General features: G+C 41.2%; 1 protein-coding gene across 2 annotated transcripts in view; it reads left to right on the top strand.

Moving 5' to 3' along the window:
* Window positions 1-15,926, top strand: part of SCD5 (stearoyl-CoA desaturase 5) — a 172,833-nt gene that overhangs the window by 110,630 nt on the left and 46,277 nt on the right. For both annotated transcript variants that reach the window (XM_002745663.6, XM_078366973.1), the window contains exon 3: window positions 9,987-10,192. In XM_002745663.6, the coding sequence (XP_002745709.1) occupies window positions 9,987-10,192 (206 nt within the window). The remainder of the gene's footprint in view (window positions 1-9,986; window positions 10,193-15,926) is intronic.

The following is a 15,926-nucleotide window of genomic DNA, read 5'->3' on the forward strand; positions in this document are numbered from 1 at the left end:
AATGGGACAAGCTAAATGCTGTTTACATTTAGCTTTCATCTTGCTAACCAGTAGAAATTATGTGGGCCTTCAAAGACAATGTCCTCTATTGCCATTTAGATGACTAGATTCAAGAATTTATTTTGAGCATAAAAGGAAGCTGGGGAGTAGTTCTGAAGGAGCACGTTGCTTCATACCTCACTTTGGTGGAGCTCTTGAGATTGATGACCTTTGCTCAAGTCCCAGATAACACTCAAGGGCTGCGCATATGGAGAAAAATCACCTCATGATCAATTTCAGTCTCTACAGCCTCAGTGGGAACCCCATTTAGTGACGTTACCGATGATGGATAGTGAACTAATGGAGGCACAAGATACAAAGGGTTCAAGCAAGGGCACTGGCACATCACTCGAGGTGTGATTGGTTGATTAGTTGCTAATGAGAATAAAGATAGAAGAAGGGTGACATAAAGGTATATTAACTGACTGGATTGCCAGATGAGTCTTACTGCTTCATCGAGTTTTTCCTAAGGAAGGGCTGCTGGCAGAAGCTGGGTTGTTTTCATTCAGGAATATAGAAATGTTTTTAAAAAATTTGTTTCCCCTGTATTACAAAAGAATAATCAGTTTATTACAAAAATTTATAAAATAAAGACAAAAAAGTCACCCACAGTCCCACTTCCTAGAGAAAACCACTGCAAACTGGTTGGCTAAGATATTTCCTTTGTTTTCTCTATACTCAAACATACATTTTTATTAAAAGTGGATTCAGATTGTTTTGAGAAGTACTTTTCTTTTTTTTTGCAACAAGGTCTCACTCTGTTGACCAGGCTGGAGTGCAGTGATGCAATCTCAGCTCACTGCAACTTCCACCTTCTGGGTTCAAGTGATTCTCCTGCTTCAGCCACCTGAGTAGCTGGGATTACAGGTGCCCACCACCATGCCCGGCTACTTTTCGTATTTTTAGTAGAGACTGGGTTTCACCATATTGGCCAGGCTGGTCTTGAACTCTTGATCTCAAGTGATCCTCCTGCCTTGGCCTCCCAAAGTGCTAGGATTATAGGCATGAGCCACTGTGCCCAGCCAAGAAGTACTTTTCTTTTAACTGCTTTTCCCTTCATCTCTCTAGGTCAATACTACATACAATAGCCTTTCTTTCTTTCTTTTTTTTGTTTTTTGTCGTTAATTAGTTTTTAAATACAAAACTAATAGAATTCTTTTTAATAATTTCAGAATATACGAACAAGTATAAAAGTATTTCTCCTCATTCCTACCTCCCAATTTCACTCCCAGGAGGTAACTCTAAGACATTTTTTCTTACTATTTTTTTCTGGAAACTGTACATGCATATATATATAAACTTTTCTTGAATGTGTACACACACACAAGTAGTATTTAATTAATTTATTTATTGTAAGATATTTAATCAAATCTTGTTATGGGGAAATGCAGGGTCTTTCCAAGTTTTGATTGCAGTTAGCATCCTTGTGGTTAAATCTCTGCACACAACCATGATTTCTTTAAGATAAATTCCAGAAAATGAATTGTTAGATTAAAAGATATGCTCAGTTTTAGGGTTTTTGATATGTAGTGCCCATTTGCCATTCACAAACTTTCTGCCCATTTTACATTCTCACCAGTAGGCAGCATTGAATTCTTAATTCTTTGAACTTTTAAATTTGAAGTATAATGCACACATCAAAAACTGTACAAGTGGCTGGGTGTGGTGGCTCACGCCCGAATCCCAGCACTTTGGGAGGCTGAAGCAGGAGGATCCCTTGAGCCCAGAAGTTTGAGACCAGCCTGGGTAACATACTGAGACCCCATCTCTACAAATAATAAAAAAATTAGCTGGGCATAGTGACATGTGCCTGTGGTCCCAGCTATTGGGAGGCTGAGGTGAGAGAAACGCTTGAGCCCAGGTGGTTGAGGCTGCAGTGAGCCATGATCGTGCCACTGCACTCCAGTCTGGGTGACAGAGAGAGACCCTGTCTCAAAAAAGAAAAAAGAAGTGTGCAAGCCATGAGTTAGATTTGCACTGCTCAATGGGGTAGTCACTAACTGCATGTGGCCACTGAGTACTTGATATGTGGCTAGCCCATTGAGGTGTGCTACAAGTGAAAAATTTCTAAGACTTGGAGACTTGGTACATGACAAATTTCTAAGATTTGGTATAAAAAATAATGTAAAGCAACGAGAAAAGAAAACTTCAGGCCAATATCCATGATGAACATAGATGCAAAAATCTTCAATAAAATATTGGCAAGCCGATTGCAACAGCAAATCAAAAAACTTATTCATCATGATCAAGTAGGATTCATCCCAGGGATGCAAGGCTGGTTCAACATACGCAAGTCTATCAACGTAATTCACCACATAAACAGAACCAAAAACAAAAACCACATGATTATCTCAATTGACGCAGAGAAGGCATTTGACAAAATTCAACAGCCCTTTATGCTAAAAACCCTCAATAAACTCGGTATCGATGGAACGTATCTCAAAGTAATAAAAGCTATTTATGACAAACCAACAGCCAATATCATACTGAATGGGCAAAAACTGGAAGCATTCCCTTTGAAATCTGGTACTAGACAAGGATGCCCTCTCTCACCACTCCTATTCAATATAGTACTGGAAGTTCTAGCCAGAGCAATCAGGCAAGAAAAAGAAATAAAGGGTATTCAAATAGGAAAGGTGGAAGCCAAATTGTCTCTATTTGCAGACGACATGATAGTATACCTACAAGACCCCATCGCCTCAGCCCAAAAACTCCTGAAACTGATAAACAACTTCAGCAAAGTCTCAGGATATAAAATCAATGTGCAAAAATCACAAGCATTCGTCTACACCAATAACAGACTTAAAGAAAGCCAAATCAAGAGCGAACTGCCATTCGCAATTGCTACAAAAAGAATAAAATACCTTGGAATACAACTCACAAGGAACGTAAGGGACCTCTTCAAGGAGAACTACAAACCACTGCTCAACGAAATCAGAGAGGACACAAGCAGATGGAGAAACATTCCATGTTCATGGTTAGGAAGAATTAATATCGTGAAAATGGCTATACTGCCCAAAGTAATTTACAGAATCAACGCTATCCCCATCAAGCTACCATTGACTTTCTTCACAGAACTGGAAAAAACCACCATGAACTTCATATGGAACCAAAAGAGAGCCCGCATAGCCAAGTCAATTCTAAGCAAAAAGAACACAGCGGGGGGCATCACACTACCGGATTTCAAACTATACTACAAGGCTACAGTAATCAAAACAGCATGGTACTGGTACCAAAACAGAGATATAGACCAATGGAACAAAACAGAGGCACCGGAGGCAACACAACATACATACAACTATACAATCTTTGATAAACCTGACAAAAACAAGCAATGGGGCAAGGATTCCATGTTTAACAAATGGTGTTGGGAAAACTGGCTAGCCATGTGCAGAAAGCAGAAACTGGACCCCTTCCTGACACCTTACACTAAAATTAACTCCAGTTGGATTAAAGACTTAAACATAAGACCTGGCACCATAAAAACCCTAGAAGGAAATCTAGGCAAAACTATCCAGGACATAGGAGTAGGCAAGGACTTCATGAACAAAACACCAAGAGCATTGGCAACAAAAGCCAAAATAGACAAATGGGACCTAATGAAACTCCACAGCTTCTGCACGGCAAAAGAAACAGTCACTAGAGTGGATCGGCAACCAACAGAATGGGAAAAAATTTTCGCAGTCTACCCATCTGACAAAGGGCTGATATCCAGAATTTACAAACAACTCAAGCAGATTTACAGGAAAAAAACAAAGAAGCCCATTCAAAAGTGGGCAAAGGATATGAACAGATACTTTACGAAAGAAGACATATATGAGGCCAACAAACATATGAAAAAATGCTCATCGTCACTGGTCATCAGAGAGATGCAAATCAAAACCACATTGAGATACCATCTCACGCCAGTTAGAATGGCGATCATTAAAAAATCTGGAGACAACAGATGCTGGAGAGGATGTGGAGAAAAAGGAACACTTTTACACTGTTGGTGGGAGTGTAAATTAGTTCAACCATTGTGGAAGACAGTGTGGCGATTCCTCAAGGCCTTAGAAATAGAAATTCCATTTGACCCAGCAATCCCATTACTGGGTATATATCCAAAAGACTATAAATCGTTCTACTATAAGGACACATGTACACGAATGTTCATTGCAGCACTGTTTACAATAGCAAAGACCTGGAATCAACCCAAATGCCCATTGATAATAGACTGGATTGGAAAAATGTGGCACATATACACCATGGAATATTATGCAGCAATCAGAAATGATGAGTTCGTGTCGTTTGTAGGGACATGGATGAATCTGGAAAACATCATCCTCAGCAAACTGACACAAGAACAGAAAATGAAACACCGCATATTCTCACTCATAGGTGGGTGATGAAAAATGAGAACACATGGACACAGAAAGGGGAGTACTAAACACTGGGGTCTATTGGGGGGAAAAGGGGAGGGCCATTGGGAGGGGGAGGTGGGGAGGGATAGCCTGGGGAGAAATGCCAAATGTGGGTGAAGGGGAGAAGAAAAGCAAAGCACACTGCCATGTGTGTACCTACGCAACTGTCTCGCATGCTCTGCTCATGTACCCCAAAACCTATAATCCAATAAAAAATTAAAAAAAAATAATAATAATAATGTAAAGCATCTCAATAGTTTTTATACTGGTTATATGTTGAAGTCATACTATTTGGGTATGTTATGTTAAGTAAAATATATAATTAAAATTAATTTTACTTGTTTCTTTTCACTTTTTTTCGTTTGTTTTTATTTTTTATTTTTTGTTTTTGAGACAGAGTCTCACCCAGGCTGGAGTGCAGTGGTGCAATCTCAGTTCACTGCAACCTCCGCCTCCCAGGTTCAAGTGATTCTCGTGCCTCAGCCTCCCAAGTAGCTTGTATTACAAGTACACACCATGACACCTGGCCTATTTTTGTATTTTTAATAGAGATGGCGTTTCACTCTGTTGGCCAGGCTGGTCTCGAATTCCTGACCTCAGATAATCAGCCCACGTCAGCCTCTCAAAGTTCTGGGATTACAGGAGTGAGCCACTGTGCCCAGCCTCTTTTCACTTTTTATTTTATTTGTTTTTTCTGTAACCCAAGTTCAATCAAAGGTCATTTCACTTTCTAAATGTGGCTACTAAGAATATTATAGTTACGTTATGTGACTTGCATTATATTTCTATTGCAAAGTAGGACTATGGTGTGGCATCTTCGATAATGAAGCCTACCATGTATACTCTGGCTTGATCTCTTTCTACTCCCTTCTTGCTCTCACCTACCTGTGCCTCATTTATGCCCAACATTCTTAGAACTAATGTAGCTCCTTATAATGCTCCAATTCTTAATCAGAAATAATCAATAAACATATGGTGAGGGTAGACTTTTGATGGATTGCAGAGTAAGACTGTGATCTATTGGAACCTACAATTAAATGTAAACTCTAAGTTGCAAATTTAAGACAGTAATTTGTTAATTGATTTGTTTGAATGTGTAAGTATTTAGGCTTCAGGAATTAGTGCTGACTTCAGCATCATGTCTATCAGAATATGTACATGGGACATGACAGATAGATTACCCAGAATTGACAGTTAGTTCATGATGGGCATTTGTCATCTCTGTATGCCTCAATATTGTTTTTGTTTCCTATGAAGCAAAGATGATGGAGCGGCACACATAGTTTTAGACAAAGCTATCAGCACCCAGCACCATGCAAACACTAAGAGGAAGAGAGATTATCAGGATACCGCTGGGGTATGGCTTCAAGTACAGTTGATCCCCATTCATTCCCTGCTTCCTGAGGTTGAGATGGTTGGGCCATGTCTCCCTCGTCATTAATCCTCAGCTTTCCCTCTGCTTGTTGCTAAAGCACATACTGACTGTACCAAAGCGAGCTCTAGGTACCCACACCTTTTCAACACAAATGCTATTCACAGGTAGGTTCTTTCCCCTATCCACCCACCCACTCCCATTCATTCCAGAGCAGACAAAAGTGCAGGAAAGTAGGGAAGACAGGTGATTGGGTGAGCATATAAATCTCGTTCCCTTTCTGCTGTGCTGTTGACTCACATCTTATTCTTTATAATTTCTTTTTTTTAAATTTATTTATTTATTGCTGAGTTCCCAAGAGCTAGAAAATATAACTTATTATTTGAGTCACTTTTTCACTGGACTCTGCTTTACAATTGAAAACAAAACAATAATAGGGCATTAAAAATACATCTTAAAGTATTTTTGGATTGATTGTGTGATTATTTGGAATGTGGCCAAAATTCTTGCTTCATTCCACTATTGTAGTCAAATGGCTTCTGGTGGAAAGGTATCCAGGGGAAAGGAATGAAATAAATATCTCTGTTTCAACTTGTCTTCATCATCATGTGTGTTTTTGTTGTTGCATTATGATTAATTTTGTGAGCATAATGTTTCTAGCTCTTTGAAACTCTTCACTTAGAGTTTCTACAAGATTGCATGGCATTGAATTAAACAGCCATGTATTATTCATTATCATGCTGCTATAAACAACTACCTGAGACTGGGTAATTTATGAAGAAAAGAGGTTTAATTGACTCACAGTTTTGCATGGCTGGGGAGGGCTCGGGAAACTTCCAATCATGGTGGAAGGTGAAGGAGAAGAAGGTTTGTCTTACCGTGGTGGAGCAGGAGAGAGAGAGAGTGAAGAGGAAACTAATGCTACACACTTTTAAACTGTCAGATCTCATGAGAACTCACTATCATGAGAACAGCATGGAGGAAACTGACCCCATGATCCAATCACCTCCCACCAGGTCCCTCCCTCAACACGTGGGGATTATAATTAGAGATGAGATTTGGGTGGGGACACAGTGTCAAACTATATCAAGCCAATAGAACCTTTTAACAAAAAGAACAAACGTTTCCTATCAAAGACCCCTCCCCACAACATTTGGAGAATAAGGAAAACACCTTGTTGACAGGAATTTGAACTGAGAACCAATAAAGTGCCATCTTTGTTCTATTATTGTTTTGATTTGTTAGAAGAACTCACATAAATGTCCTCTAAGCTTCAATTTTGCCATCTGTGAGTGGGGACAGAGTGTTCTTTCTATGTCATGTTCAGATGGCACTACATAAAAGCAATAAACTAATGCAAAAGGAAGAAATTATTTCTTAGACCACAGTAGTCTTGATTGACATTTAAAATTCTTTCACTCTAAATTCTGTGATTCTACATAATAAAATGTTTTCACTCTTTTCAACCACCATGTTTAAAAACACTGGTAAAATCTAAAGACCTCTTTCATATTACGGTATGCTAGGCTATAATTTTTGACATACATAAACTTCTAGGCTGCTGTTTTCTCTCTTCATATTCAAAGCTGAACAGCTACTTGTCAGGACTTTCTACTTCCTCTCTGTCTGTTCCAATACCCAAGGGTTAAGTGGATTTAAAAAATTTCTCGACCAGCTTGGCCAACATGGTGAAACCTCCTCTCTACTAAAAATACAGCTGGGTGTGGTGGTGCACGCCTGTAATCCCAGCTATTCGGCAGGCTGAGGCAGGAGAATTGCATGAACCCACAAGGTGGAGGTTGCAGTGAGCAGAGATTGTGCCGCTGCACTCCAGCATGGGTGACAGAGCAAGACTCCATCTCAAAAAAAAACATTTTTTTTCAACAGTGCTGTGGGATGAACAAGTTTGAGTAACCTTCCAGCAGCATTGGGTAAGTCAGACAAACCAAAATCTCAATGAATCCTCTTTGGATTAAAAGAACTGTTGGAATTCTGAAAATGAAACAGTTCCTTCCCTTTTCAGGGCCAGGGGTTGAGATCAGCCTGGGCAACAGGGCAATGGAGTGAGACCCCATCTCTGAAAAAAAATTTTTTTTTAAACTAGCTGGGCGTGGTGACGCACACCTCTAGTCCCAGATACTTGGGACGCTGAGGTGGGAGGATCACTTCAACCCAGAAGGTCAAGGCTACAATGAGCTATGTGATTGCACCGCTGCACTCTAGGCTGGGCAATAGAGCAACACTGTCTCAAAAAACAGGCAAATAAAAACAAAAACAAAACAAATCATTTTCTTCACTTCTCATCAGAAGGATGAAGCTAATCTCTATGAAATGATGGACTCCTGAGAACATTACCCATTATTGGATATTATGGCATAAAACGTTATTACTGTTGTCATAAAAAAGGCTAATATAACATGATACTTAAATTTATTTTTATTTTCAGATTAATTTTCCTATCAAAAGCACTACTTCCCAATCTAATTCATCTTCTCAAAGTTTTGAAAGCATCATCAGTTTAAAAAAAAATTAGTGTAAATTGAATGTCTATAGATCTCACTGACCCACTGCTATAGCTAAGGTCTCATTAATTGTAACAGCCTAGATGCCATCAATTCTTGCCCCCGATAGCTCAGCCCCCTGACAGCCTCCCATGTCTCCCATTACGAGAGGTCCAATAGGATGTGCTCCCCATGTGCACTGAGCCCCACTTCAGCTCTGTGGACTTGGCAGCCTCTGCTAGACTCTGCTGCCTGTCCTTCTAGGGGCACCAGAGTCTGTCTTGGGGCTCCAGTGAGTGCTACCCTGACCCTCAGCCACTGCTGCCTCTCCACTTGGTAGATTGCCAATATACCAGGTTCCCAAGGAGCCAAAGTTGTCCTTGCTCCGTTTCAGTTACACTCTGTTAGAGCAGCCATTTGTGCCTTGGTATTTTGCAGAGATTTGAGGAAATAGCTATTTGGGTTTTTTATCTACTGGCTTCCTGCTCTCTGTGAGTCACACATTAAGAACATCAAAGTGGGGAGGGAGACCAAGAAATCTGGGCCAAGAACCGGCACCCTTCATACTCAGGACTGCCCCTCTCTTGTGACAACCAAGATTTCATCCTAAGAAGATCTCTTCCTTTTTTTTTTTTAACTTATTTTAAGTTCAGGGGTACATGTTCAGGTTTGTTACATAGGTAAACATGTGTCGTGGGGTGTGCTGTACAGATTCTTTCACCCAGGCATTACGCCTAGTGCCCATTAGATATTTTGATTATCTGGAGTAGCAGAAGGGAGACTTAACTTCATTTTAGTGACACGCTTGACTCTACTTAACTCCAAAAGGACTGAACCCTCTCCAGGTATCCTACGCTGTTCTGGAATTCTCTTGTAGTGAAGCCTCTCCCCCTCCCACCACTCATGGAAATGTTACACTAATAGGTTTCTGTGCACACCCTCCACTCTCGACAGGTCGCAGTGTGTTTTGTTCCCCTCCAAGTGTCCATGTGTTCTCATCATTTAGCTCCCACTTGTGAGAATGGCGGTATTTGGGTTTCTGTTCCTGTGTTAGTTTGCTAAGGATAATGACCCACAGCTCCATCCATTTCCCTGCAAAGGACATGATCTTGACAGAACTACCATTCAACCCAGCAATCCCATTACTGGGTATGTGCCCGAATGAATAGAAATCATTTTATTATAAAGACACAGGCACACTTATGTTCACTGCAGCATTATTCACAATAGCAACATGGAACCATCCTAAATGTCCATCAGCTATAGACTGGATAAAGAAAATGTGGTATATTTACACCATGGAATACTGTGCAGCTATAAAAAAGATCTCACTTTTCTTGACACAGATGATCTAGAAGACTTCAGTTGCCCCTACCAGAGCTTTTTTTTAGGTCTCTGCACTAGCTCACCCAACAAGCCTGAACTTCCTGTAGTGGGCAAGTCCCACACACAAGCTGAGATCCCGTTAAGTGAAGATTTACTCTTATTCTGATGAAAACCACTCCAGACCACAGGGGATTTAACTTGAGGTTGAGGGACTGTGGGTCAAAGACAGGAGGAATATGAAACCAGCAGTGAGGGCTGGTGGGGGAGGGGAGGCTGGGAAGCTTCCCAGGAGGACTCCTGGTGGGGTGGTTATTTATCTCTTCACTCAGGCTCTCATTCTCTCTCCAGAATGACATCTTCGAGTGGTCCAGGGACCACCGAGTCCACCACAAGTACTCAGAGACGGACGCTGACCCCCACAACGCCCGCCGGGGCTTCTTCTTCTCCCATATCGGGTGGCTGTTTGTTCGCAAGCATCGAGATGTCATTGAGAAGGGGAGAAAGCTTGACGTCACCGACCTGCTTGCTGATCCTGTGGTCCGGATCCAGAGAAAGTAAGTGAATGGGCATTAAAGAGAGCTACCTGTCCCTCAGGGGCCAGGACAAAGAGACAGCACAATGAGGTGGACTCATAGCCCCGTAGCATCCTCCTCAAGCATTTGCCCTAATGATTTTGCCTTGTTTGTAAGACTTATCTCTGTTTATTAATTTCCTTTTGCTCATTAAATTTTGCCCATTGGCACATTTGTTTGAGTTTTAAGTTTCATCTTTAATGGATTTCCTTTAAGCCAGTGTCATTATCTTCAGCCTAATCTTGTATGGCTGATTTCATGGAATCTGTTTCTGTGGTTCCCCACTACCCCATTCATGATTCTCTGGAGTATCAGAAGGGGGGCTTGCTTCATTTTAGTGACATGCTTGCCTCTACTTGACTCCAAAAGGACTGGACCCTCTCCAGGTATCCTATTCTGTTCCGGAATTCTCTTGTAGTGAAGCCGCTCCCCCTCCCACCACTCATGGAAACGTTACACTAGTAGGTTTCTGTGCAGAGAAAATAAGACTGTTCAACAGAAGGCCTCAAAGCACTCGTATGCCCTGATGGTGTCAGCTGAGCATACCAGCATTTGCAGAATGACGCTGCTTTCTACGAGCACATGAAGAAAGAGTGCCTATAATTGTGCTGGCAAGTAGAGAGCAACCTTTGTTCTCAGGTTGGCCTCTGTCTGCAAAGTTTGGCCATGATGAGCTTGTAGCACCTAAAGCAATAGATTTATGTGGAAAGATGGGCAACATATGGACCACGCTCTCATTAGAGCCTTGAGGTAACATGGTGAATAAGTAGTTACTAGTGACTGCCTCCACTGATGGGTAGGAGTCATCCGAGGACTTACTTAATCAGAATCTCCTTTTCTGATGGACATGGAGGCTATGCCTTTGTCCAACACAGGAATCTTTGCATGAAAGGAAGGATGGCTTAGGAATGTGCTCTTTTCCACTAAAGCCTCTCCTTTTATGCTGTGGGGAGCAGTAGAGCTTAGTGAGAAACATGGAGACAGACTGCTGGAATCAGACTCTGTGACTCCTCCACTTACTAGCAAATGAATTAACCGCTCTAAGTCTCATTTTCATCTATAAAATGGGAGTAACAGTAATACCTATCTCCTACAGCTTTTACAAAGATACAGTTTAAAAAATATATGGAAATTGCCTGGTACATAGTAAGAGCTTAGGGAATGTCTGTGATTATTACTATTACACAGGCAGCTGCTAGATTCGAGAATTCTGTGTGTTTCCATCACTGCTTTCTGTTAGCTTCACCATAGGGTTTTCTCTGTATATCTCAATGCAGCTCTTTTAGGTGAAAACACCCAGTATCAAGTTTTAAAGCAGAAAATAACAAGATGTTTTCAATTAACAATTCAATGATTTATGGATGTCGATTTTCTCCATGAGAGTAAAATATTAAAGGTCATTAGAGAAAAAGCTGAAAAATTCAGATAAGTAGGAAGAAATTCATTCACAGTCTTAACATAAACAGACAGTATTAATATTCAGTAGTATTTCTTTCGATTTCATATATTTTGCATGACAGCAGTCATATTGCATATGTAATTTTATGTCTAACCTTTAACTTCAGATTATATTGTGGACACCATTGTCAGGGGTTGCAGAAGAGTCCATCAGTTGAGGATGTCATAGTTTATTTAACTGTCACTCTGCTGTTAGCTATGTATTTCATTTCCAATTCTGTGATACAAATGATGTTGCTATATAATTAGTAATGCTTTGGGACAGTCAGACCTTGGATTAATTTGAAGAGCTAAGATGAGAAGGCAAAAGATTTTCTGTTTTATTAATGAAAAATGAGCCGGGTCTAACAGTCTGGGTTTCTCTGACCATAAAAATGGAATTCTTTTTTCATCTTTTCTCATAAAAAAAAATGTTGTAATCTGATTCATTATGTGTGTACTGGCGGCACATATGTCTAAAGACTATTTCTAAATGCAGGAAGAAGAACAAAGACTATTTCAGCAAGTTCCCTGAATAGTCATATGAGAACATCTTTCATCACCAGTCCAGTGACTAAAGGAGGCTGTGGCTATCAGAAACCATTCATTCATATCATCATGTCACGTATATCATTGAGCTCCTGCTGGGAATCAGTGCTGAGGATACAGCCTAAAATTGGCCTCTGTCTTCTCAGAACTTGCATGTTCTAAACTATAGAGGTCACCCCTAGTTGCCTGGTCCAGCCCCAGAATGATTAAGGCAGAGGAATACTGCTCTTTGAGAATACAGGCCAAACAGAGGAGGTATGGCTCTGGATTGTGTAGTTTGTATGTTAAAGGCATGCTCCTGGCTATGCCCTTTATTATCTCTAAGAATTGCCTAGGCTCAGGAAGGCCAGGCTCTTCCCAGCCAGAAAGGTTTTTAAGATGTCAAAACATCCTAATATGTGTGTGTGTGTTTGTGCAATACACCCTATGAGCCAACTAATAAAATATAGAAAGAAAGTTGAAGCTAGAAGTGCATACATCTTAGATTATTCACTCGATGTTCTTGTGATTATACTTTGCTAATTGAAGGGGGCTACAGCAGTCCTCAGATGTGTGGGTGAGCACTGATGTCCTTTGGTAATTATACAGCATAGAGAACATAGAGATCCATAATCCAAAATAAAGCTTAGAATCACTGAACTAAATGAAGAAAGTCTCCAGCATTCACGGAAGCAGTTCAGATATTTTCATGTTCATGAAGCTGGCTTTACTGGTCCTGCCGGTTAGGCTGCGGAGAGAAAACAGTCCTCACAGGAATCGAAGCATTATATGTGGGAGTACGACCGGAGGGGTGGATCCTGGTGTCAGGCACTGTCACAACAGAGCTCAGTTCTTGCTATTCTGGGCTGAATGGAGAGATTCCTGAGTAACAGAGAAGGGTGCCCAGATGCATTTGGGGCCCAGACTTGGGTTACTTCAGTGGCACACCTCTCGTGGGCTGAATCTCCACCTGCTCCTGTTTGATTTTCTGAGAGCAACAGTCCCTATTTCAGTTGGAGGCAATCAGAATTCATAGCTGACTCCACCACATGCCCAGGGTGCAGTGTTTGTGCAGATTGGTCAGCTAAGTGCCCTTGGAGAGTTTACTCAAACAGGTGATAGAGACTGAGGATTTAGAGACTCCTCCTTCAGTCCACTCAGGGCACTAACACAGATACTGCAGTTGATTGATAAACTTTAGCTGAGCCATCCTAATGACAACTTACTGAAGAAAAGCTCGGCAGAGAGTCAGGCTTAATCAGATTTCCATTGTACACTCTCATGGAAGAGAGAAGGTAGGAGCAGGAAAACAACATGTTTCAAGCTATACTTCTAGACCCTAAAAGATAATCTTACCAAGGCTGTCATAACAAATGGTTAACTGGACTAAACCACATTTTGCTGTGCTGTCAATGTGTGTGTTGTGTAAAGGCAGCCATTAGGCAGTGCAAGGGAGAGAAGCCAGGGGTATTGCCTTTTGGCCCTGGCAACTAGGGCCCCTGTCCTAGGTCTTACGACTTAAAGGGCCACACTTCTCTCCACAGAGTGAGGAGATCACAGGGCTAAAGGAACATGTCACCTGCCTGAACCTTCCTTGACTTCTGGGCCACACCCTGGATTCCTAGGGTCCTAGATTCCTGCCTAAATGGCCCTGAGCTCACTTCTAGAGTCCATAGCAGCCTCTTCCTGGGCTTTGTCTTCCCAACAGGAAATATTTAGAGCCTAGGCCTGCAGAGTGGCTAAGGGGCAGTGTTAGCACAGGGACTTAAGCTGAAAAGTCTGAGCTCAGATATCCACCCAATGGGACAGAGGAAAAGGGGAAAAGGTAAAGGGATGAACCACAGGCTAGGGACCTATACTCTGCCTGAACCCTGCAAATGTTGAGGTGAACCTATCAGTGAGCCGTTCATAAGGTTGAGAGTGAATCCATCAAGAATTATGTTTGGCTTAAATGAGAGGGCATGCACCGCAGGGATTAGCAGAGAACTGGGATTCTTTTATCTTTCTGCTCTACCATCCTTAGCAGGAGACTTTCATTGTCAGTGTTGTTTCATGGTGCAAATTGATCACTAAAGCTCCAACCAGAAGGGAAATCAGGGAGGCCAAAGGGAGCACATTGCTGAGTTGAGTCAGAAACTTATAAGGAGTCTTCCTAGAAGATACATACAACCTATCCACTTGTCTCTCATTGACTGTATCTGTACCCAAGGGAAATGGGAAAGTGTGTTCTCTTGGTTAATACATCAGACCCTTGAATAAAATCTTGGTTTTGTTTCTAAGGAAGGAAGGCTGAATAGATATGGGCTAGACAATTAGCAGTGTCTGCCACAGCCACCCGGTTGTTCTGCTTTAAGCAAAGCGATTGGCCATCTCCTATTATTAAGTCTTATTTTTTGTGATTTAAGTGGGTGGCCTCTCTGTCTCCACTAATGAGCAGAAACTGGGATCTCAACTCATCTTTCTGAGATGGCAAAATGAAGATAAAACCCAGAGACTGTTTCTCCTAATGCTTTGCTTATTCCATTGAGTCCCATTTTAGGAAAGACATTCCTCTAGAGGTTACATGTAAGCACTGTCATGCATTTTTAAAGTAATCAGAGAGGATGCTAGTCCAGACACAAGGTCCTTGCCTCATCGCCATGGTGATGAGATAAACTAAGAGAAAATGGATGGAATGGTTCAAAAGAGCAAATCACTTCTGTTCTGGTGCCTTGGGAAGAGATCAAAATGTATAAATATTGCCATTCCAGGAAGAAAAGCACTCGAACATCTAGAATCTTTTTGAGACCTATTTCACCTCAATTCACCCCCTAGTCTGTTATCACTAGTCCTTTCCTCCACCGCCCAATACTGAGCATCACATCTCTCAGTGATACCCTCCTTTTTTGTTGTTTTTAAAGGCGATTTTTTAAAGAGCACTTTTAGGTTTCATTTAGCAAAATTGAGAGGAAGGTTCAGAGATATCCCATGTACCTCCTATCCACACACATGCATAGCCTCCCCCATTATCAGCATTCCTTAACAGAGTGAATATTTGTTATGGTTGATGGACCTACATTGACACGTCACTGTCACTCAAAGTTCATGGTTTCCATCAGGATTCACTGTTGGTGTTTTATAGTGCATGGGTTTGGACAAATGTATAATGACAAATGTATCCACTATTGTAGTATCATACAAAGTATTTTCACTGCCTAAAAATCTTCTGTTCTCTGTCTGTTCATCATTCCCTTCCCCCAAGCCCTGACAACCACTCATCTTTCCACTATCTCTATAGTTTTGCTTTTTGCAGCAGGGAATTAGTGCTGAGGATACAGCCTAAAATTGGCCTCTGTCTTCTCAGAACTTGCAGGTTCTAAACTATAGAGGTCACCCTTAGTTGCCTGGTCCAGCCCCAGAATGTTGTATAGTTAGAATCATACTGTATGTAGCCCTTTCAGATTGGCTTCTTTCACTCAGCAATATGTATTTGTGCTTCCTCCATGTCTTTTCATTTCTTTTTAGTGCTGAATAATGACCAAAATGTGCTCTAGATCTGTCAAAGTGTACCCATTCGCCCAGTGGAGGACATCTTGGTGGCTTCCAAGTTTGGTAATAATTAATAAAGCTACAATAAACATCCATATGCAGGTTTTTATGTGGATGCAAGTTTTTAGCTCCTTTAGGTAAGTACCAAGGAGCACAACTGTGGGATTGTACAGTCAGAATATGTTTAGTTTTGTTAAGAAACAGCCAAACTATCTTCCAAAGT

The sequence above is a fragment of the Callithrix jacchus genome, chromosome 3 (genome assembly GCF_049354715.1).
Source record: "Callithrix jacchus isolate 240 chromosome 3, calJac240_pri, whole genome shotgun sequence".
Lineage (NCBI taxonomy): Eukaryota > Metazoa > Chordata > Mammalia > Primates > Cebidae > Callithrix > Callithrix jacchus.